This window comes from Abramis brama (assembly GCF_963993115.1).
Source record: "Abramis brama genome assembly, chromosome: 7".
NCBI classification, from domain to species: Eukaryota; Metazoa; Chordata; class Actinopteri; order Cypriniformes; family Leuciscidae; genus Abramis; species Abramis brama.
The window spans coordinates 10,828,739-10,853,008 of record NC_139969.1 but is presented as its reverse complement, the minus strand read 5'-3'; the positions used below and the strand labels follow the sequence as shown (position 1 = coordinate 10,853,008).

General features: G+C 36.3%; 1 protein-coding gene across 1 annotated transcript in view; it reads left to right on the top strand.

Annotated features, from left to right (window-relative positions):
* Positions 1 to 24,270, top strand: part of efr3a (EFR3 homolog A) — a 45,327-nt gene that overhangs the window by 16,534 nt on the left and 4,523 nt on the right. Inside the window, exons 6-19 of the mRNA XM_084119289.1 lie at positions 516 to 637; positions 1,788 to 1,937; positions 3,604 to 3,708; positions 10,183 to 10,261; positions 10,395 to 10,530; positions 12,976 to 13,143; positions 13,238 to 13,352; positions 14,851 to 14,902; positions 15,792 to 15,964; positions 17,111 to 17,186; positions 17,271 to 17,432; positions 17,548 to 17,679; positions 17,757 to 17,824; positions 18,602 to 18,729. Coding sequence (XP_083975415.1) covers positions 516 to 637; positions 1,788 to 1,937; positions 3,604 to 3,708; positions 10,183 to 10,261; positions 10,395 to 10,530; positions 12,976 to 13,143; positions 13,238 to 13,352; positions 14,851 to 14,902; positions 15,792 to 15,964; positions 17,111 to 17,186; positions 17,271 to 17,432; positions 17,548 to 17,679; positions 17,757 to 17,824; positions 18,602 to 18,729 — 1,666 coding nt within the window. The remainder of the gene's footprint in view (positions 1 to 515; positions 638 to 1,787; positions 1,938 to 3,603; positions 3,709 to 10,182; positions 10,262 to 10,394; positions 10,531 to 12,975; positions 13,144 to 13,237; positions 13,353 to 14,850; positions 14,903 to 15,791; positions 15,965 to 17,110; positions 17,187 to 17,270; positions 17,433 to 17,547; positions 17,680 to 17,756; positions 17,825 to 18,601; positions 18,730 to 24,270) is intronic.

Genomic DNA, 24,270 nt, shown 5'->3' with positions numbered 1-24,270 from the left:
AAAATGCTATTGCTCGGTTTAACAGACAAGGCTTAAGTTAGTCCCAGACCAAAATGCATGTTTGAGCTGTTTTAACTGAAAGCAACTTGCAATGACGTATCTTAAAATGTCAGTGCCATTGTTTTGTCTCAAGATGCACACCAGTAATGTTTTTTCTAAGGCACATTTCTAAAAGCTACTTAAATGTCCTAATTGGACTAAGGCCTAATCCTGGCTTAATGTAAGCCTTGTCTATAAAACCAGCACTACAAATGTCAAATATGGACCCCCGGTTTATTTCAAACAGACAATGATTCACACATATGCACATGAACACACGTTAGTTCATCTAACGAGATGTCACACTTGTCTGGTTGATAGCAGTAACTTCCTCCGCACATCATGGAAAGGGAATATCGCCATCACACCTTTGTTTGGGGGTGTTTTTGATTCTGTCATTGTGTGAGACCGCAAAATATTGGGCGTGGTTGTGTGTGTTTCTGACAAATTCTGAGTGTGTGTCTGATTCCTTGTAGTTTGTGAAGTTCGCGAACATCGAGGAGGATACACCCTCTTACCATCGTAGATACGACTTTTTCGTCTCGCAGTTCAGTGCCATGTGTCATTCCACACATGAGGACCCCGAAACTCGCAGCAGGTGTGTGCATTTGTGTCTGTCTATGGTTGTTTTATGTTGGGCTGTCAATAAATGAAATAATTTAAAGAAAAGAAAAGAAAAAACTATAATTTGACTCTATAATAATAAATGATAATAAAATATAATATACATAATATGCTGAACTGTCGTCAAAGAATCCTTTAAACATTAAAAATAATAAGAATTGTTTCTTTAAGCAGCAAATCAGCATATTAAGAAGAATTTCTAAAGAATTATTTCAGCTTTGCCAAAAATAAACATCTAGCAATCTTACCAACCACAAACTGGTAACGCTGTCAAATTACTAGCCAATTTGGCGTGTTACTTATTACTCGCTTTGCTGGAGAAGTTTGTGTAAGCCAAATCTGCACAGATTTAGCGCAAATACTCGACTCGTGAGTCATCATGATATAAATACAGCGTATTGCACAGAATCTGCACATATCTGGCTTACTTGAACATGCCCGTCACTACGCAACAAATAATGGCGCCTTTGTTCATTTACTTTGAAGAAATAGCGAAAATTAAAAAGCATTTGGTTAACAGAAAAGACATTATTTTCCAACATTATACATTTTTTGTTGTTCTTTGTACTGGAGGAGATGGCTGGATGACAGGATTTTGTTTGAATAAATGAATGTATGAAATCCAAATTTTACATATATATATATATATATATATATATATATATATATATATATATAAACTGTGACGTAGTTAATTTGGTTAATTTGATGTTAATCTGGTTAATTTCTTTTCTTTTCTTGTTTTTTGGCTAGTAGAAGTTCTGAATGGCCAGTAACTTAAACATTTTGTAGTCAAATTGGCCGGTTTGAGTGGAAAAGTTCATTTCAAACCCTGTGTGTGTGTATATAGTATATGTGTACGTATATATACTATTTTTAATATTATTATAATATTTAAAAAAAGAAAAACAATAGATATGTAACAATTTTCAACCACAAGCCCAAAATAGCCCATAGGTGACTTCTGAAGATAGTATTGAGAAAAGGTCTAGCATAATTTGTTTCCAAATGCCAATTGCTTTTTGAGATTGTGTTAACTAATGCAGTCAGATTCAAAAGTTGACTTTGGCAGTGGTGATCTAATGAGTGCGTTATTTACTGTGTTTAACGTGTTCCTGCTGTAGGATCCGTGTAGCAGGCATTAAGGGTCTTCAGGGTGTCGTCAGGAAGACTGTGAATGATGAACTCCAGGCAATTATTTGGGAACCTCAACACATGGATAAACTCATCCCCTCCATGCTGTTCAACATGCAAGATAATGACGACTCCGAGAGGTAGGCACACACACACACACACACACACACACACACACACACACACACACACACACACACACACACACACACACACGTTTGGTTTCCATGTTTTATGGCGACTTTCCATAGACATAATAATTTTTATACTCTACAAACTGTATATTCATTATATATAATTATATATTAAAGATATATAAATCTGTATATTCTATCCCCTATCACTACCCCTAAGCACAAACCTCACAGAAAACTTTCTGCATTTTTACATTTTCAAAAAACATAATTTAATGTGATTTAAAAGCTGTTAAATCACAAAGATTCAAAGATTCTGGTATACCTGAAACACACACACACACACACACACACACACACACACACACACACTTGAGCAGTGGAAATCATTTAATACTCAATATTTTTCATAAACAAATTGCTTTTCAACTTGTGCTTGATGTTTTTTGCTCTGTACCACACACTGAATAACACCACCAAACACAGAGAGGCAGGGAGGAAGAGAGATTTTCTTGATAAGAGATCTTTGGAGGTCCACATGTAGAGGGCAATCAAGGATATCTGATTCCTTTAAAGATGTGTGTGTGTGTGTGTGTTTGTGTGAGAATAAATGTGAGTTTGTCTCAGATAATGGCTCCTTTGTGCATAGAATATTTAAGTTTAATTGCCTGTTTGTGTTTATGCATACGGAGACATCAGTCGTTCCCCTCTATCCTATAATCAGGAGCTGAAATCCGATCTAGTGTATCGATCGGTGATAAAGGTTGCAAACACAAAACAGGGCTGTGTTTGATTGACGTGTGTAAGCTGGGCTGGAATGACACCTGACCTGCTGATGTCACAGAGGACTCTCTTCTCATCCGAAAGCTTATCTCTCAGAATAAATTAAAACCGCCTTAGAAATGTTTCATTCAATTCATTATTTACTGCAGTTACTTTCTAGATGCATACAATTGTAAAGAGTATGTTCAGAAATGTCATAATCTGCTATACTATTCATACTACTTTTGCAGACCTACTACATTAGTTTGTAGTGCTGCACAATTTGGCCTAAAATTTTGTGACATTATGACTATAAAATAATAATAATGATAATAATACCTTTTACTAATGTAATATTTCACTGCAAAATGAAGAAAAGGTATTTCAGGAAAATAATACGATCATTTTATTTTGCAGCACAACACAGTTTAAAACATTGCATATTATTTTACAAACTATTGACAAAAATAGCAGGAAATATACAGTATATACTGTAAAGTAAACAGTATACTAGCCACTGTTTGCTGTTGCAGTGCTTTAATATCCGGCACTCTGATTAGGTTGAATATGTGACTATTATTGGCTCAAGAAAACACACAGACACAACTGATGTGTGTGTGCCTGCAGAGTCGTGTGGTTATTTCAGCTTTTCAAGGTCGTCAGATTCTGTTAATTGTTTTCCATGGGCTGTCGGTGAGCTGAAGGGACAAAGAGTGCGTGTGTGTGTGTGAGAGAGAGAGAGAGAGAGAGAGAGAGAGAGAGAGGTGGCTGGGGTTTTTTCCTCACAGGTCTTTAATGCATCATTTAATACACTTGTGTATTTGACATCAGAATGCAGAGCGTAAAACCACACGCTGTAAATGACTGAGTTTAGTACATGTGCTCTTATATTTATGCGTCTCTTTTTCAGGGCTGGAGAGGAAAATCCGGCTTCATTGGCGGAGAGTTGCTTTCGAGAGTTGCTGGGTCGAGCTGCTTACGGCAACATGAACAATGCAGTGCGCCCTGTACTGGTGTAAGTACCATTGCAATGGCTACACTGTGCTGTAGGTACCATTATCCAGTGCTATTTTTTGAATAGTCTCTCTGGCAGCAGTGGTTCACTCACTATTCACTCATTACAGTAAAATGAATAACTCAAGCCTTGACTTTAAGTTGAGGCTGTTGTTTTATTACTGGGCTTGTTGCTATGGTAACATCACATTACTATACCATGACTATAAAATTTGCCCTAATTTTTTAAAATGCACACATCTAGACCAGGAGCTATTTTGACATTGCTAGTGCAGTTGAAAGATCATTTTTATAACTTTCTTTTTTGTTGCTATGGGAATCCAATGTATCATGGGATTCACTTTAATAGACTTTGATTTCGTTTAGATTTTAGCGCTGCATCAAAAATTTGACATGTGAACTGATTATTTCATTACTACTTACTGAACTTATTATTACTTACTAAAATGTGTCATGTCTCATGTAATTAGTGTTTCAACCACGGAAAGACTTCAATAAAACAGCTTGTCACATAAAAATATATTTACCTCATGAAAGCCATCAGTGTTCATATCTTGTTAGTAAGCTAAAAACAAACTTTTAATATATATAGTTATACAAGCACAATATTACATATTCAGTATAGTTTTACTTACTGTTGTCATGATTTAATGTATTTTTGAATACATCTGTCCTGAAAACGTTGAAACCTGAATAAGTTTTTATTACAGCCATCATTTAAATGTCTATATTTCAATGACAAATTGGAGTAGAAACATAATTACGTCATTAAAAAGCTGATATAAAAACTGCCTTATGTGCAATTTACATGTTTATATACAACTCTGAGTGTTGCATATTAAATAAATGTAATAAACTTTATTTTTTGTTTCGGTTTTCAGCTTCATGAAAACTAATTCCGGTTTTGGTGTTTCAGTAAAAAAAAAAATTCAGTCACTAGTAAATTTAGTTTTATGCTTATATTTGTGCTTTGGAAACATATTTAGGATCACGTCATCTCCTCCACAATGGTGTCACGCACTGAACACCAAAGCTTTTACATGTCCTAACAAGGTTTTATTGAAGTTCTGATAACTGAATATTAAATTCCATTATCAATGCTTTGAATTTTTTTTCTAAAATCATGCATTGATGCATTAGTCACCCAATACATGAAAGCTTTTATGCTTCACATTAATTCCCAAAATATTGGTATTGTACCATTTTAAATCTGTGATAGTCCCTTTAACACACACACACACAAGCTCACAGGCTAAAATATGTGTGGCCGTTTCAGCTGTTCAAGCATGTCAGTTTCCATTAATCGTTTTTCAGGGTTGACCGTGAGCAGTGATCACAAGAGAAAATTGAAAGCGTACAATACAATAACATTTTCAAAATGATCAGGTGTTTTATGAGCCAAGCGAACCCTAGTCTCAAATATGCAGCGCATACCCGTATGCAAAGGGTGCCAGAGCACTTTGAGACACGCAGATGTTTTCAGACAAGCACGCGGCGCGGCGTTAGCCTGCGAGCTCAGGTGTCCAGACGCTGATGCTGCTGTCAGCTGCTCGTCTGCTTCCTCTCACCCTGTGGGCATGATGGGATTCATTCATTCCAGTCTCAACACAAACACCATGCAGAGAATGCAAGCAGCGCCCAGGTGCCTCTGTTTTGTGTTAAAGGAACTGTTGTGATCTGAATCCAGCAGTTCTAAGCTTGATTTAGGTGTTAAATGGGTTACAGATGCAAATATGTGTCTCTGTTTGCACACTGACTCTGCAGCCTAGGGACTTTCCTGTCATATCAACACTTGATATTGCCCTTCATATGGGCTTTCCCTGATTTCACATCCTCAAAATTAGTGTAACATTTTAAGTATTTTATAATTTCATTGAGACCGTTTAATCAGCAATACGACACAGCATCAACAATGGCGTTATTGTTTATTCAATAATAGCTTTAATGCAAAAAAATTAATTAAACGAAACATAACAACTAAATTAATTATAAACAAAATTAAATGATACAAAAAAAAGATTCAATCTGATTTCTGATTCGATTCTGATTTCGAATCAATTCGTTTCGAATTGATTTCGAAAATTACTAATGCTGTAAACTATAGTTGTTACATTACTATATTAAAATGAACTGATTTGTCTACAAACACTTAAATTACACACAAGGAAGTTTTATAATAATTACGTTATAATACTAACTTTATAATTACAGAATTATTATTTTTTTTTTTTCGATATTTATTTATTTTAATTTTATTTTTTTATATAAACATTTAAATGGTTGGCTGTCATTCCACTTCATGGAAGATTTATTCAAACATACATCAGATATTGAAGAACAGTAATGTGTAATATAGTGCATATATTTAGCTAAATGAGTTTGTTTTTCTAACTGACCTTAATTTCAAGATTCAATAAAAAGTTAAAAGGATTTTGTATTCAGTTACTTTATTATTTAGCTTTATTATATTTATTATTACTGCATAATGATGTTTCATATTTTAATACATTTTTGGATATTATCATTTGGAAATATAATTTTTTTTAATATATTTATAAATAGGCAAATATTAGCTATTGATTTTTTTTTCCTGCCATACAAAAATCATTAAGGAAATAACCATATTTTAATCTAGCAGAGTACTAAATTAAATGAGTTACATGGACGGATGATGTTAGATTAAAAACCACGCATCATTTTCCAGTGTCGGTCAGTCGATCTAGATTTCTGTACATCCCCTTATGGGAGTGAAAATTGTTCATCTTATTGCAAATGGATTAAGCAAACTTTAATTTTATAAATGTAAATGAATTGCATGCATGATAAAATGTGCAACAATTGTATCTGCTCATTTTAATTAAATTGGTCAAGCAACAAAAAACGTCTGTATTACATAAGTAGACTACATAATGAATGCAGGATTGATTATTCTAATGCAGCTAGAATTAGTTTAGCAGTATTAAATATTGAAGTACAACACAGTACTACATATAATAAATTAATAGATCTCGTTATCAAAAGAAACCTGCAGCTGAAATTTCTGTTAAATTCATTACTCGTTTTGTATCATGCTTAACACCTCTTAACTATAGTAATATCTGTAGCTTGTCCTCTTGTGGCTTATTACTTGAATATGTCAAATACTGTATCATATTCGAGCTGGGTTTTTTTCCTCCATTAGCACTAATTTTCCCCTATTTCATGCAGTGCACATCCAGGCAAGTCTAGAGGAACATTGAAGTCATTTCCAGGTCATTTTATAAGCGAGGGAATGGTCTAATGATAACTATTACATTATGCATTACGCAGAGCTTGATGCAATAAAACCACATACAAAAAGGTTTTATAATGCACTGTGATGAAATGTGATTTAAGTATTGAAATAAACTGTTTATATTTGAACCGTATAAAGTAATATTTAAACCGTTTTCTATTTTAACATTTTCAAATTTAATTAATTTTTCTAATTGAGAAATTAATTTACTCCCGTCTTCAGTGTCACATGATCCTTCAGAAATCATTCTAATATGCTGATTTGCTGCTCAAGAAACATTTATTATTATTATCAATGTTGAAAACTGTTGTGCTGCTAACATTAACCGTGATACCCTACCGTTAAAAAGTTTGGGGTAAGTACGATAAAAAAAAGAAAGAAAATAAATATATTTTTTTATATTTTTTTAAAATTGATTTAAGTGACATTAAAAAAAAATGTTTCAAATAAATGGTGAATGTATCATGGTTTCCACAAAAATGTTAAGCAGCAAAAACTATTTTCAACATTGCTAATAATAATAACCATTATTAATATTTGAACACCAGTAAAAATTGATAATAATAGACCAGCAAATCAGCATATTAGAAGGATTTCTGATGTATCATGTGACACTGAAGACTGGAGTAAGGATGCTGAATATTCAGCTTTGCATCACAGGAATAAATTACATTTTTAAATATTTTAAAAAGAAAACAGTTCTTTTAAATTGTAATAATATTTCACAACAATATTACTGTTTTTACAGCATTTTTAATCAAATAAATGCAGCTTTGGTGAGCTTTCAAAAACCTCTTTCAAAAACATAATAAAAATCTTAAAATAAATAAATTATTCCAATATTTTGAACAGTAGTGTATATTCTAAATTGAAGATGAAATGGAAAAAAAGCCACATTCCATTTTTTAAGTAAAAGACTAAATGTTCTACTATAGGTCTGTAAATGTGTATGTCTGCGGTGAGTTTGACGGAGGCTGAAGGTGAAACTTTAGATTCAGATCTGAAGATTTCTGCTTTGACTTTGGCGTCGTGTGTAAATGAGCAGCTCTCGGTTTGACTGCCCTGACCTGTTCTCCATCTGTAGCTTATTAGCACACAATTCAGACACATGCAGCCGTATGCAGTGTGTGTGCAGACGCTCTCAGGGCTCATTAATGAGACCGTTTTGGCTCATCTCGGTCATTGGCCAATTAGCGCTGAGTGAAATGTCTGTAAAGAGAGAATATCAAAGCGCCGAGGGGCTCTCGAGCACATCTCTATCACACTCCCTCACCTTCTCCATCATCTATCGTGTCTCTCTCGTTCTCTAACTCTCTCTCTCTTCTTATACTGTTCGCTGTGTGCTCTGTATTTATTAAACTTGTGTGAGGTTTTGAGGGAACTTTGAGCTCCAGGGTAGATATCTGTACCTCTGATAACACGTACGGCTGGTGTTCGCGGAGACAGACAGCGAGAGCTTTTTTTTGGGCGGAAGGGGATTTCAGGCGTTCCAAAAATAGCTCTCATCGGATGGGGGGTGAGATCAGATTGACGTTACCATGGCGACAGCAGGAAGGGAGAGGATGGTGGCATAGAGGTTTTAGAGTTAGATCAGACTGCGGAAAAGAGGAGAGATAAAGGTGTGGGAACATGATTTGTGTTGCGGCGCAGGAATGCTCAAGTTTTCCGCATCACAGCTTCTGTTGAGTGGAACCACCGTGCTCGATGTGACAGACACCAGTGACAGAACCAACTCCAAATACCTGGATTACACGGTTGTCTGTGAACTTGCACTTGAGCCTTTAAAGTTGGCATGAAACAGAAGTTGTGATAGCCATTTCTTCCCTATTGTGACATATATTGTGGGGTAAACGGACAATCGAAAAAGAAAAAATGTAGAGCAGGACTTGATTTTGTCCATCGGTAATTGATTGGATCGTCATGGTTTGCTATTCCTATATTTTGGCTCCATCCAAAATCACATACTTCCCTACAATATAGGTCACGTGATAATGACAACATGACGAATGTAGTACGTCCGGATTACATTCATACTACACACATTCTTACAAAGTAAGTACTTGTTCAAAATATGTACCTACTCGAGAGTATGCGATTTCGGACGCAGACGTCATCAGAGAAGAGAATAAATTAAAACAAAAATGACATGCACAGATGAAACTATTATAATAAACACTGCAATATTCCATAAAATATAGGAATTGTCCATTTTGATTTCAGGGTGACTTAAACCTCTATGACTTTTTTCTTCGGCAAAATTAAAAAAAGATATTTTGAAGAATGCTGGTGACCAAACAGTTTTGGTGACCATTGATTTCCAATGTATGGACAAAAAAATCTTTTTGTATGTTCCACAGGTGAAATAAAATCATACAGGTTCAGAATGACATGATAGTGAGTAAATAATAACAGAATTTAAATTTTTGGGTGAACTATCCCTTTACTTAGGGATAGTTAGAGTTAGAGTTGATGCTTTTTTTCTCTTTAGTATTAAGTATTAAGCTCAGGCAAGCTTTACAGAACATGCCCATAAGAATGAAATGGAGATTTTTGTAAACGTTGTGAAAAAGTGCTAAAAGTTGTTTCGACATTATTCTTAAATGGGCTGGAATAAATTGGGACATTGCAGAGCTTTTTATCTACTGCTTTTCTTTTCAAGAAATTGTCCAATTACACAGTAGCATGATTAAAAACGGCGGAGACTGAATCTAAATTCAGGGGTGACAATGTTTAATCTAATTGCAGCAGAGGAAAAAAGCTGTGTTTTTGGTCCCCTTTTGGGAGATTCATTAAAAGCTTTGGAAAAGGAGGTAAAAAATACCACTTGTTTTTATCTCTGAGTACCTTGTGTCACTATTATAAAAGACAACATTTTAATATTTCTTTGGATGATTCCCATAATGTCAAATAAAAGAAACATCACACAGATCCTCCATAGACTTACTTTATGAAAGAGCAGAAGCATCCTTTGTGTATTGCAACGGGTGCTAATTTAGGACCATTTTTAGCAAAGGCTCAATTCTGCTGATTTAAATGTGGCAAATGTAACAGAACTGAGCCCACTTCACCTGTATTGGTAGCTGAAAGCGTTAAACACAGGGAAAAGGGATTCATGTCAAAAATTTTAATGAATGACTATTTAGGTAAATATGCTGTCTTATAAGAGGGCATACTGTAATTCACAGCATTGTTTTCCTACAGGCATTTAGACAACCATCGTCTGTGGGACCCGAACGATTTTGCTGTTTCCTGTTTCAGGATAATCATGTACTCAATACAGGTAAAGTGAACATATTCTCACTCCCATCTCTTTGTGTTAATCCTGTGTGGCCGTTGAAGCGTTTAATGATAATGGAGAGTAAATTAAATTCACTTCTACAGCATGTTTTATGAAGTGTTTGTGTGCGTTTCAGGCCCAGCATTCTCACCACGTGATCCAGCAAGTGTTGTCTCACCTTGACACCCACAGTAAGAACACCCCACGTGTGAGGGCAGGTATCGTTCAGGTGCTGCTGGAGACGGTTGCCATAGCAGCCAAGGGCTCCATCGGTAAGACTGAGTACTGACCATCTGTAAAGGGGCCGTTTACACAACACCGTTTTCAACTAACGTAAAACTTTTTATGCGTTTTGGCTGTTCATTTACCTGAGAATGGCGTTTTGAGGGCCTATAGAGTACATAGTGTTTCTTTACAAAGTGACATCGCCAACTACTGGCCTGACAGCATAATACAACGTTTTTAGTCGTTTTCGTGGATCCGTGTGAATGGGGATCATTTTGACAATGCTGTCGTCTGTACACGAAAAACACAAAGGTTTTTAGTACATCGTTGTCGTGTAAACGTACCCTAAGATGAGCATTTTGATTGTTATTGCTCGTACTTTGTGTGTGTGGTTTACAAACCATTAACCATAAAAATTGTCGTTTGTGTTACGGACATTGGTAGTAACTCAAATTGTGGGGCTTTTTGAGTAGAGATGAATTAGTATGAGCGATAAGACTTAAAAATACACAAACTGAGAACTTGCATATTATGGAGATTTGCATGTTTTGACTTAGTATGTAATCATCCTAGCATCTTGGATCTTGGTTTATTCAAAAAATTTAAAAATCTACTTTTACATTTGTTATATTTACTCTAATATTCAAAGGTTTAGGGTTGGTTACATTTTTAAAAGAAGTCTCTTCTGCTCACCAAGAAGGAAAAGAAGGATGTTTATAAAAGAAGGATCTTATGCTCATCACCAAGACTATCTTTATTTGATCAAAAATACCGTAAAACAGTAATATTGTAAAATATTATGATATAACTAAACTATATTTTTAAAACGCAAGTTATTCCGGTGATGCAAAGCTGAATTTTTGTCTTCAGTGTCACATGATCCTTTAGAAATTAGTCTAATATGCTGATTTGTTGCTTAAGAAATATCTTTTATTATTCTCGGTGTTAAAAAAAAAACAGTTGTGCTGCTTTGTTTTTGTGGAAACCATGATACAATTTTCTCAGTGAAATTTCATAAAAACAGCATTTTGTTTGAAATAGAAATCTTTTTCAGTATTAAAAATGTCTTTGCTGAATAAATAATATTCATTAAAAAACGTACCAACGCCAAACTTTTCAATGTAAAACTCTACCTGTCGTTGATTTACTCTGATTATTATCATTATTCAGATGATTATTTTGTGATTCTGTTTGTTCTTTTTCTTATGTGTCAGTCACTACAACTACAAACAATACCAAACGACCACTCACATTTCCTCTTTTCCTCTCTTAATCTCTCCTGGTGCTCATTCCTCATTGTCTTTTGTCTGTTCCATCTCTCCTTCCTGAAATCTGTTTTCTCTCACAGGTCATATTGCTCCTAATCAACACAATGCTTACACGTTTCTCAGTCCCGTCTCTTCACCATCCAATATGTGGTTGGGTATGTTAACAAGCACAGCTCTCACCCAATCAAAACCTTCAGGCAGTCACTAAATTGGGCGTGTAAATGGTGAACTAGTGAACTGTTTAGGGTCCCGTCATGTGGTATTGATGGTGAATTGATTATTTAAAGGGATAGTTCAAACCTGTAAGACTTTTGTTCATCTTCAGAACACAAATGAAGATCTTTGAAATAAAATCTGAGAGCTTTCCATTGACAGCTACACAACTACCACTTTGAAGCTTCAAAAAGTGGATTGTAAAACTAATCCATATGAGCTGAGTGGTTTAGTCCAAATTTTCTGAAGAGACTCGATCACTTTAAATGATGAACAGATTGAATTTAGGCTTTTATTCACATATAAACATTGATCAGCGAACATAAACAGAAGCTGCTTGATGCACAAGAACAAACCTCTTGCAGAAACTCTAATGCGCTGCGTAACAAGAATGAACCTCATTGGTTCTCACACGTCAAGCGATCATGCTTGAGCTTCCGTTTGCCACAACTGATGTGTGCGTTGATGAATGTTTATATGTGAATAAAAGCCTATATTCAATCTGTTCATCATATAAAGCTATAGAGTCTGTTCAGAAAATTTGGACTAAACCACTCAATTCATTTAGATTAGTTTTACGATCTCTTGAAGCGTCAAAGTTTCAGTTGCGTAGCTGTCAAAGGAGGGACAGAAATCTCTAAGATTTCATCAAAAAGATCTTCATTTGTGTTCCAAAGATGAACGAAAGTCTTTCAGGTTTGGAACGTCATGGAGGTGAGTAATTATTGACAGAATTTTTATTTTTGGGTTTTCCCTTTAAGGATGTGTATTTGATGAGTGGCTGAAGGTTTTATGGGTTTGCTGTGTAGAGTAACTGCAGCTCCCCCTAGCAGTGCTCTGTAGTTTCTGTGTCTAGTCTGAGTCACATGCCGTGATGTTTTTTAGTTTTTAGTGCTTAAGTTGGCACAGACATCTGTGACATTTTGAGTGTGACATCCTCTGTGCTTGCTTTGAAGCAAAATCAGCATAATTCTGCATAATTACTTTTGTGCTGTGTGTGTGTATTCTCAGGTCCAACGGTCCTGGAGGTGTTTAACACCCTGCTGAAGCATCTGCGTATGAGTGTGGATTTTGAGCTGGGCGACGGTTCCCGCAGGAACTCCGCGAGCAGCCTTTCCTCCACCCGCACCAAAGAGAGCGAGGAACGGATCGTCCAGAACGCCATCATCCAAACAATCGGTGACCACTTTTTTATGTGCTCACTAAGATCTGACCTTTTGTGATGCCAAAACACTGAACAAATTCAATAAAATGGATTCATGTGTGTGTCTAGGTTTCTTTGGAGGAAATCTTCCTGATTATCAGAGAGCAGAAGTGATGATGTTCATTATGGGGAAAGTGCCTGTTTACGGCACGCCGTGCCACACGCTGGACACCGTCAAGATCGGGTAGGATAGTGTGATTCTACATTTGTCATTATCGGCAGTTGTAGTGTTTGGAGAAAGTGTCATAAATCCATGATAATTGCTGATTGCTAAACTGACACATGCACATTTGCAACATGCAAAGTGTGTCTTCAGTGAGTATAAAAAGGCAGGATAAAGTATTGCTGTTATAGATCTGAAGAACTTCAAGCACTGTTTATTTCATTTTTGTCCTTGTTTAGTTGTTTTTATTTGTACTATTCCTTTTTTGTTCTTTATTGTACAGCATTACAGTTTACTTGTCTTGAATGACTTAAAGTAATGTCCAAGACTTTAGATAGGTGCACTCATATTACTATAAATGGGAGAAAGTGCAAAGTCCAATATGGCGGGCCTTCTAATTAAAAACTGGTAAAGTCATTGTGTCACTTAAGCTGCCGTTTGAATTTTTTTTGTCATGATTTGAGCATTTAGAAACTCAATTTATGAGACCATTGTTGTGAGATTTCATTGGTGGTTTAAAATTTTGGAATTTAATCTTAAGCTTGGTTGAATTTGATGTTTCCCCATTCAAAGAGACAGGAGCTGCACTTGTATGACTGAAATAGCTGCTCGAAGGAAATGACTTAAAGGGACTTTGAAAATGTAAAAAAAAAAATGGAAATGTTTTTGAAGGGTATATGCCATAGTTTATTTATCTAATTTAATAATATCTTTTTTAAATAATATTTAAGTAATTAATACATTTTTTAATTAACGAATATGTTAAATGTTGCTGTGGTCTTGAAATTTGATATTGAGTTTAATCGAATTTCAATTTTATTGATGTTGCTACCGACCACTGAAATGCTTTATTTTTGCATATACTTTTATACTATTTTTGCTCTTTATTTGTATTTTATTTTCCCAAGTTGCATATTTCAAAAAGTATGTATAGTGCTGGCATTGCTGAAGTACGTAGGTTTAACTGCACTACAATTCAAAGGTTTGGGATTCTTTTGAATGAAATTACAACTTTTATTCAGAAAGGATGCATTGATCAAATGTAACAGAAAAAACATTTTTAATTAAATTGTAATAATATTTCACAGTATTATTGTTTTTACCATATTTTTGATCAAATAAATGCAGCCTTGGTGAGCATAAGAGAGTTCTTCCAAAAACATCTTACCGACCCCAAAATTATAAGTTGTAGAATATGAAATAGGCAGTTGTGGAAGTTTTTCGACATACTACAACATCACCAAATTTGATTTTGATACCACCTAAGAAAATTATTTCAAACCAATACTCTTGTATGCATGTCATTTTTTTTTTTAATGAAAAACATGCACAGATGCTAATTTCAACATTCCACTGGATATAGCTCTCCATCCGGGCACTGGACACCTTTTTTCCAGTGTACTGTGATTTGAGACAGACTAATCCCAGTCTAGTATGCATTGTGTATGTAAAAATAAAATAAAAACAAAGTGAAGTATTCATGTTGAAGATTTTGAATTCTCTCCTCTTCCTTTCTCAGGCATCAGGGCACTAAGAGAATCCAGATGATGCTGTTAAGTTCTCTCATTATGGTAAATCTCTAATCTCGTGTGTGTGTGTGTGTGTGTGTGTGTGTGTGTGTGTGTGTGTGTGTGTGTGTGTGTGTGTGTGTGTGTGTGTGTGTGTGTGTGTGTGTGTGTGTGTGTGTGTGTGTGTGTGTGTGTGTGTGTGTGTGTGTGTGTGTGTGTGTGTGTGTGTGTGTGTGTGTGTGTGTGTGTGTGTGTCATATTAAATTATATTTTGACAATGCAAAGTTTTTTAAAACATGGTCCCCATAAAACATGGAATCTCAACATGTGTGTACTGTAAGGCGGTAACGATATAGGGAAACTAAAATTGCAGTTGCTTTACCGTTGCTCCGTGAAATCCAGTCATTTTAATAGGAATCCATGCTATTATTTTGCATGAGGATGATTATTTCCCAAGATTTCCCAAAAAATGTATTTCGCTAATGTAAGCAAATCCTCAGGCTTGTATCAGGCATGACATCAGAATGAAGATATTAGACTTACATTCTGTCTCTGAGTTTATTAGTAAAAAACATCCACACTCTCCTCAAGGGAGTTTCTGAAGGTTCCTAGACAGCAGACTGCACAGATCATAACATCAGATTACAGCTGCCTCTGGTGCTTTGTGTCCTTTTTCTTCTTTTTTTTTGTAATGTCCAATTTTGTCTTTAGTCTGGTTTATGGCTGGCTTTAGACAGGGCAACTTTTCAGGCACCGTTGCCCGGCAACAGGCAGTAAAATGGGCCGCAGGTTGAGGCGTACCATTGTTATTTTGGATGTCAACAGCTTTTGCTCTCCATCTCCCACTGCTGGCCATTTCCAGAAGTGTGACAATTTGTTACAAGTTACTGGTGTGTATAGGTTCTAGTTCTGGTGGTGCTGGTCATATCTGATGAATTCTTTGTTTGTGTAGGTTACGTCGGGGTTTAAGTGTAAAACGATCTGTGCTGGCCTGCCTGCAGCATTTCTGGAGCCGCTGTGCTCCATCTCTCTGATGGAAGACAGCGAACTCCGGCAACTCGTCTTGGAGATTCTGCACAACATCATCGATCGCCATGACAACAGAGCCAAGCTCAGGGGGATCCGGTATGGATGCTCAACTAACACCCTTAAGTGAATGTGTGAAAACTAGGGGTGTCAAAAGTTAATGTGTTAACGCCTGTGATTAAATTAAATAATTTAACACCTTAATAATCTGAGAAGCATTTGATATTTGAAATCAGCCCAAACAAACACACCCCTCCCTTCATTGCTCCACCCCCAAAATGCACAAACACGCAATACTAGAGTGGATGTCTCTCTATCATAACAAAATAATGCTTTCGTGACACTCAAAACTGTACTGTTACTATAGCTAACATTACAACAACAGCATATCTTGGTTCTGTGAAACAGCAAACCAGTTTTACTCACGTATGGAGCAGAAACAACACAACCTCTGAATCTGTTTTCAGGCCTTCCCGCTACGGTCTCGCCAGCGCTGGAAAGCTTTTCTAATTAAAGCGGGTCCTAAAGCTTTTGCCTTATAATAATAACCCTTCTTTTTCCAGTGATATTCCTCTGAGCTTTTCTCTTTTGTAATGTCTCTCAGCCTTCTCTCTTTCTACAGTCTATCTTCAAATCTCCCTCTTGCTCGCTCTCCCTTCCCCCATCACGAGTGGACACGCCCCTTACTGCTGATTGGCTACAAGTGTGTTGTGGCGCTCAGTCCGATCCACTTTCAACAGCGTTTCTCAAAAATCACTTACTGCACCTACAATGCTGTAAATGCATTTGTTCAATTGACATAACCGTTTCATTCTTTTAAGTGTGATTTGTAAAGACTGATTGAAACAACCCTTAGCAACCCTTTAGGAGTATTTTTCAATCTAAATGGGTTATTTTATTATAGAATAGATATCTTTTTACGGTTTATTATTGAATTATTGTAGATGTAAATAGATTTCAGTTGCAATTCTTGTGTTTTGGTGCATTTTGCGAAATCTAGAACCTGTTTGCTTGATTTTTATTTTTTGTTTAAATTTATTTTTATTTGTTTAAGTAAGTATAGAAACTTTTTTACGTTTAAGTTTTTCATCTAATATATATTTTTTTTATTTCAATTAACAAAAACAATTTTTAATAGTTTTGGTTTGTTAACAATAACAACACTGGTGCCAGAAGTTGTGGGTAAGAGTGATGAACTCTTATTGAATCAATTAATTTTTAATGTGTGTTTGTGTGTGTACGCAGGATTATTCCTAATGTAGCTGCTCTGAAGTTCAAAAGAGAAAAAATCTCCAAACAGGATGTGGTTTTCATGAAAAAGGTACAAGATACAAACGCACACAGACATCACAACCACACACATGTAGAACCTCAGCCCTTAAACTGTTGCTCTTTCTCCCTCCAGCATGGGCAACAGTTATACAGACACATCTATCTGGGCTGTAAGGAGGAAGATAACGTTCAGAAGAACTTTGAGCTGCTCTTCACAGCTCTGGCTCTGATCACTATTGAACTGGCCAATGAAGAGGTGGCGATTGACCTCATCCGCCTGTCAATCGCACTACAGGTATTCTCACCTATGATTACATTTATTGATTTAGCAGATGCTTGAATCTACCAGAAGCAATTAATCTGAGATTTCAGATTTGTCATGCTAATCTCTGTATTTTGATTGGCTGAAGGACATGGCCCTGGTCAATGAGGAGAATATGCCCATGTTTATTCGCTGTGGCATCATGGCGTTGGTCGCCGCATACCTCAATTTCCTCAGTCAGATGATTGCAATTCCCCTTTTTTGCCAACACGTCAGCAAGGTAAATGCATATGCACTTATGGCACACACACATACATCCTACATACAAATTCCTGTAACTCCTTTTCTTCCTGTCAGGTGATTGAGATGAGAAATCTGGATGCTCCGTACCTTCTGCCTGAACACGTTTTTAGAGAGAAGTGTGTGTGAGTATTTCTGTGTTAATGTGTTTTTCCTAAGAACTATATCAGTAATCTATGGAAGCTTGTTTCTGCCACAGAATTATAGATGATAAAGAAGATAATTGCGACTTTTTTTCTCACAATTGCGAGTTTATATCTGGCAGTTCTGACTTTTTTTCTCAGAATTGTGATATGCAAACTCGCAATTGCGAGTTATAACGTCCAATTCTGAGGGAAAAAAGACTTTTTCTCAGAACTTCGAGTTTATAGCTTACGATTCTTAGTTTATAACTCGCAATTCTGACTTTATAACATGTAATTGCGAGTTTATATCACGCAATATTTGCGAGAAGCAAACTCGAAATTGAAAAAAAGTCAGAATCTTGAATTAAAAAGTCACAGTTACCTTCTTTATTCTGTGGCGGAAACAAGCTTCCATAGTACTCAGCCTATATGAGAGATTTTTTTTAAATGTGTCAGTATCAGTTGATATTGGATAATTAATTATGAAGCTCAATTCCTCTATTTTTTACATATAAAATACCTTTGCCGTCATCTAACACTCTTAAGTTAATCTTTAAAAATACTAATAATTTAAGAACACCGTTAAATGTAATCTTTAGTTGATCTCAAAATAAATATCCATTTTTCATGCTGTTCATTATAATGTTGTGATTCCTAAATTCACATATAGCCTTTAAAATTATAGATTTTAGTTGTTATAATAAATAATAATACTGGCATAACTGATTCCAGACATCTTTCCTTGTGTGTATCTGCATGTTTGTGTGTGTGGATCAGGTTCCCAGACTCTTTGGAGCGGGACGACATTACTTTGTATTTTCAAACAGCTGATCTGGCGGAAGCTCTGACTCTGCCTGGATATAACGTAGAGAGACTGGCTATACCGTACATACCCCAGGTTACAGGTAAACACATACTATTCTGTACTATACAAAATGGAGACGTTATCTGATTTAATATATAATGATAAATCTTAGGTGAGCTCCTCTTTATTTATATTGTGCTTTATACAATACGGATTGTTTCAAAGCAGCTTTACATTGATAAACAGGAATATAATGATCAATTCTGCTGTAAAGCAGCTCTAAAAGAGACGTGTATTTATTCAGTTGAAGTCAGTTCAGAGTTGATTCAGCTCAGTTCAATAACTGTGTGAAGTTCATCAGTTGTAATATTATTATTAAGAAGCTAATTAACCCTATATTAACAAATGTTTTCTTTCATAATCGTTTATCAAGGATTTGATAAAAGATTAAGTTCAAGTTCTGTTCGGTTTATTTCTATCATCAAATTAGAATCACCATAATAACCAGATAGATCTACAGATTAAAAGCCAAGGGAAAAGTTTTAAGACAGGATTTGAACTCCGATAGAGTGGAAGCCGTTATAATGTGACTTTGTAAGTTATTCCAAAGAAAAGCACCCACCACTAATATAGTATTTCCCTCAAATCAAATCGCTGTGGGTAAAATTGTCTCGTCCTGTTTTTTTTGTTGTTTTTTTCACACCGGAAATGTCACATCATGAAAATAAGATGGTTGTGAATCCAATTTCATACTAGTTGCCTCCCAAATGACACACTATCCACTATGCACTTATACTCTATGTACTTATGCACTATGCAGTTACCTAAAGCTGGAATACACTACGTGACTTTTGCCCAGATTTGCAGTTTTTTGGCTAGATGCTGAAAGTCAGAGCCAGTCAGCAGATTGAAAATCTGCAGTGTATTATGGGCACAGACTCCTCTTTTAGCTTCAGACTTTCGCTGCATCCGAATATGCCTACCTCCATACTATATAGTAGGTTTAAAACCGATTTGATTTTTGAGCAAAGTACAGGGTGGGCCATTTATATGGATACACCGTAATAACATGGGAATGGTTGGTGATATTAAAGTCCTGTTTGTGGCACATTAGTATATGTGAGGGGGCAAACTCCTCAAGATGGGTGGTGACCATGGTGGCCATTTAGAAGTCGGCCATCTTGGATACAACTTTTGTTTTTTCAATAGGAAGAGGGCCATGTGACACATCAAACTTATTGGTAATGTCACAAGAAAAACAATGGTGTGCTTGGTTTCAACGTAACTTTATTCGTTCATGAGTTATTTACAAGTTTCTGACCACTTATAAAATGTGTTCAATGTGCTGCCCATTGTGTTGGATTGTCAATGCAACCCTGTTCTCCCACTCTTCACACACTGATAGCAACACCGCAGGAGAAATGCCAGCACAGGCATCCAGTATCCGTAGTTTCAGGTGCTGCACATCTCGTATCTTCACACCATAGACAATTGCCTTCAGATGACCCCAAAGATAAAAGTCTAAGGGGGTCAGATCGGGAGACCTTGGGGGCCATTCAACTGGCCCACGACGACCAATCCACTTTCCAGGAAACTGTTCATCTAGGAATGCTCGGACCTGGCACCCATAATGTGGTGGTGCACCATCTTGCTGGAAAAACTCAGGGAACGACTCAGGGAAAAACTCCTAGATGAACAGTTTCCTGGAAAGTGGATTGGTCGTTGTGTGCTGTGCTGGCATTTCTCCTGCGGTGTTGCTATCAGTGTGTGAAGAGTGGGAGAACAGGGTTGCATTGACAATCCAACACAATGGGCAGCACATTGAACACATTTTATAAGTGGTCAGAAACTTGTAAATAACTCATGAACGAATAGTTACGTTGAAACCAAGCACACCATTGTTTTTCTTGTGACATTACCAATGAGTTTGATGTGTCACATGGCCCTCTTCCTATTGAAAAAACAAAAGTTGTATCCAAGATGGCCGACTTCTAAATGGCCACCATGGTCACCACCCATCTTGAGGAGTTTGCCCCCTCACATATACTAATGTGCCACAAACAGGACTTTAATATCACCAACCATTCCCATGTTATTACGGTGTATCCATATAAATGGCCCACCCTGTAGTATGTCCGAATTCATAGTATTTATAAGACAGTAGGCAAAAGGTACCCAGATGACCTACTACTACTGTCGAGATTCTGAAGTGTGCATTTGATGGATGCTTTACTGTCTCATGAGGCCACGGTAGAGGATTTTTGAATGGACGTGAAGCAACCCATCATATGTCACATGACAATGACATCATGGTGGATGTAGCACTTCCAAATTTCATTCATACTACACACATTCGTACGTGTTTAAGTTATGATAAGTGTTAAGATAAGTTTCAAACCTACTATACAGTATGCAATTTCAGACCCAGCACATGATTCTGTCCAGTCGGAGAATAATAAAACAGGTTTGATATTTTTATCTGATTTTAGAACACATATTGTTTTCATTTGTCACGTGTCTCTTTGAGGAAGAGGTGCGTTTCGAGTTTGTTGTGTTTGGAACGACCTGAAAGTTTGGTAGTGTGTGATCCTCAGTTGGTTAGTGTATGATGCCCAGTTTTTCTCTGTTACTATTTACAAAGTGAGCAAGTGTATGATGCCTAGTGTTTTAAAATCTGTTCAGATTTTTGAAGTTGTGTAGTGTTTTACAGACAGGAATCTGGTGCTAAAATCAATCACCAAGTCCCTTGCAACAGCAATGCTCACAATTAAACCTCTGAAATAATAGTTTTACTGGTAAAACTAACTCCTGAAGATCTTTCCTTTTCACATGTGAATTGACCTGCTTCTTCCACTTTTGCCTTTTCTCTGCCCGTGTGTGTTTGCACTGCAGTCCTGTACACGGTAGGAAAGATTCTGCACAGATGCAAACAGGCATCCAGAGGTACTATCATTGAGTTAGTGAGGTCACCTGTCAGTGTGTGGATAGTAAGAATATGTAGTTAGTTTCTCCCCAGTACAACCGTAAGTTTACCACAGCTGCAGATGTAGACCTCCTGTCCTCCGTAGCATCCGGAACAGATTTCCAGTAGCTCCTGAATGTGGTGTTGAATAACTCAACAGCGGGGTGAAGTATAAGTGCGATGTGTCATGTGATAAATCAGTCCTGTTTAACTGATTTGGTGTTTTGTATGCTGCTGTCGTCTGGACTGTGTTACTGGTAGGTTAAAGAGAGACACACACCAGTTCGAGCTCACAGTTTAGAAGCTTGGGTCTCGGGGAGAGTGCTGATGAAGCATCATTTGACATTTTATTGACCTTTTTGGACCTCACTTTCTTCCAATCGCAGTAGACCTGCTGCACTCGAGAAACCCTCTGAGTTGAGGGTTTATTTTACCCATAAATATATGGTCAAAGATTCCTCTTTTTTTCACATTTTAAGTGCTGATTTGTGTGGAAAAATAGACTAAAAGTATGTGATAATAAATATTTAGTATTAATATTACAATTAATAAATTATTAATTTAAATTAAATACATTATATTTAATATTTGTATAACATATAATTGTATATTTAAAAAAAATATATACTATACTATATACTACATACTACATACTACATATACATACATAAATACTACATATACATACATATATACTATATATATATGTATGTATGTATATGTATATAGATAGATAGATAGATAGATAGATATACATATACATATATATACATATATAGATAGATAGATAGATATACATATACATATATATACATATATATATATATACATGCATACATACATACATATACAGTGGGTATAGAAAAGAATCACCCCCCTTTAAAATAATCACATTTTGTTGCTTTGCAGCCTGAAATGAAGACAGACACAGTTTTTGTTTCATTCAGCTGTATTTACTCAGTGCAACTTATAACATCCAAGTGAAATATGTAACACCAACATGTCAGAAAAAAATAAAAAACAATCACTGAGTTGGAAAAAGGATCACCCCCTTGTTTCAGTATTTTGTTGAACCACCTTTTGCTTTAATTACAGCCTTTAGTCTGTTGGGATATGTCTCTACTAACTTTGCACATCTAGACGTTGCAATATTTGACCACTCTACTCTTTTTTGCAGAACTGCTCAAGTTCAGTTCAATTTGATGGTGACCGTTTGTGGTCTGCTGTCTTCAAGTCATTCCACAGATTTTCAATGGGGTTTAAGTCTGGGCTCTGACTAGGCCATGCAAGGACATTCACCTTTTTCTCCTTCAACCACTGTGTGGTCAGTTTTGCTGTGTGCTTTGGGTCATTGTCATGCTGGAAGGTAAATCTTCTTCCCATTGACAACTTTCTGGCAGAGAGCAGCAGATTTTCCTCAAGAATTTGACAGTATTTTGCCCCATCCATTTTTCCTTCTATCCTGACAAGTGCTCCAGTCCCTGCTGCAGAGAAACAACCCCATAACATGATATTACCACCTCCGTGCTTTACTGTAGGAATGGTGTTATTTGGATGGTGAGCTGTATTGGATTTTCGCCAGACATATCGTTTGGTGTTGAGGCCAAATAATTCAATTTTAGTCTCATCTGACCATAACACCTTTTTCCACGTGGCCTTAGAATCTTCAAGGTGCGTTTTGGCAAAGCTCAGTCGTGACTGCCTGTGGCCTTTCTTGAGGAGTGGCTTTTTTCTTGCAACCCTCCCATACAAGCCACATTTGTGGAGAATTTGTGATATTGTTGTCACATGCACACAATGACCACTCTTTGTCATGAATTCCTGCAACTGCTTCAGAGTTGCTGTAGGCCTCTTGGTAGCCTCTCTGACCAGTTTCCTCCTGGCTCTTTCATCCAGTCTGGAGCGACGTCCTGACCCAGGGAGGGTCTGTGTTGTACCAAATCCCTTCCACTTCTTAATAATAGACTTCACTTTGCTTCTAGGCACTGATAAAGCCTTTGAATTTTTTTGGGATCCATCTCCTGACTTGTGCCTGTCCACAACTTTATCCCGGAGATCTTTTGACAATGCCTTGCCACCCATAGTTGATTGTTTTCTTCAGTTGCACTACCAAGGACTGAAATGCTTCAGGAAAAGCTTGTTTCATGCTGAGCTAATCAAAATGACCACAGCTGCTCACAGTTGAAAGTCAATTGGCTTTGTGTGCTATTGAGAAGGTGATTAACTACACCTGGTTGGGTTTACAAGTTATTTTTAGGAGAGGGGTGATTATTTTTCCAACTCAGTGATTCTGTTTTTTAATTTGTAATTTTTTTTTTTCTGACAAGTTGGTATTATATCTTTCACTTGGATGTTATAAGTTGTAAATACAGCTGAATAAAACAAAAATTGTTTTTGTCCGTTTTCATCTCAGGCTGCAAAGCAACAAAATGTGATTATTTTAAAGGGGGGTGATTCTTTTCTATACCCACTGTATATATTATAAATAAAGTATATATGTTCGTCCTCATATGTTCATCCTTAATATAATGCAGTTATAATGAGGATTAAAAAAGAAAATGCAAGGAATCTTTTGATGGAATGTGAGTGTATATAGTTTTCTGAAATGAGATTGTTATGGAGTTAGTGTATTTCTGATGTGACATCAGCACTCTCGCCCTGAAACTCTTACTTTTACTC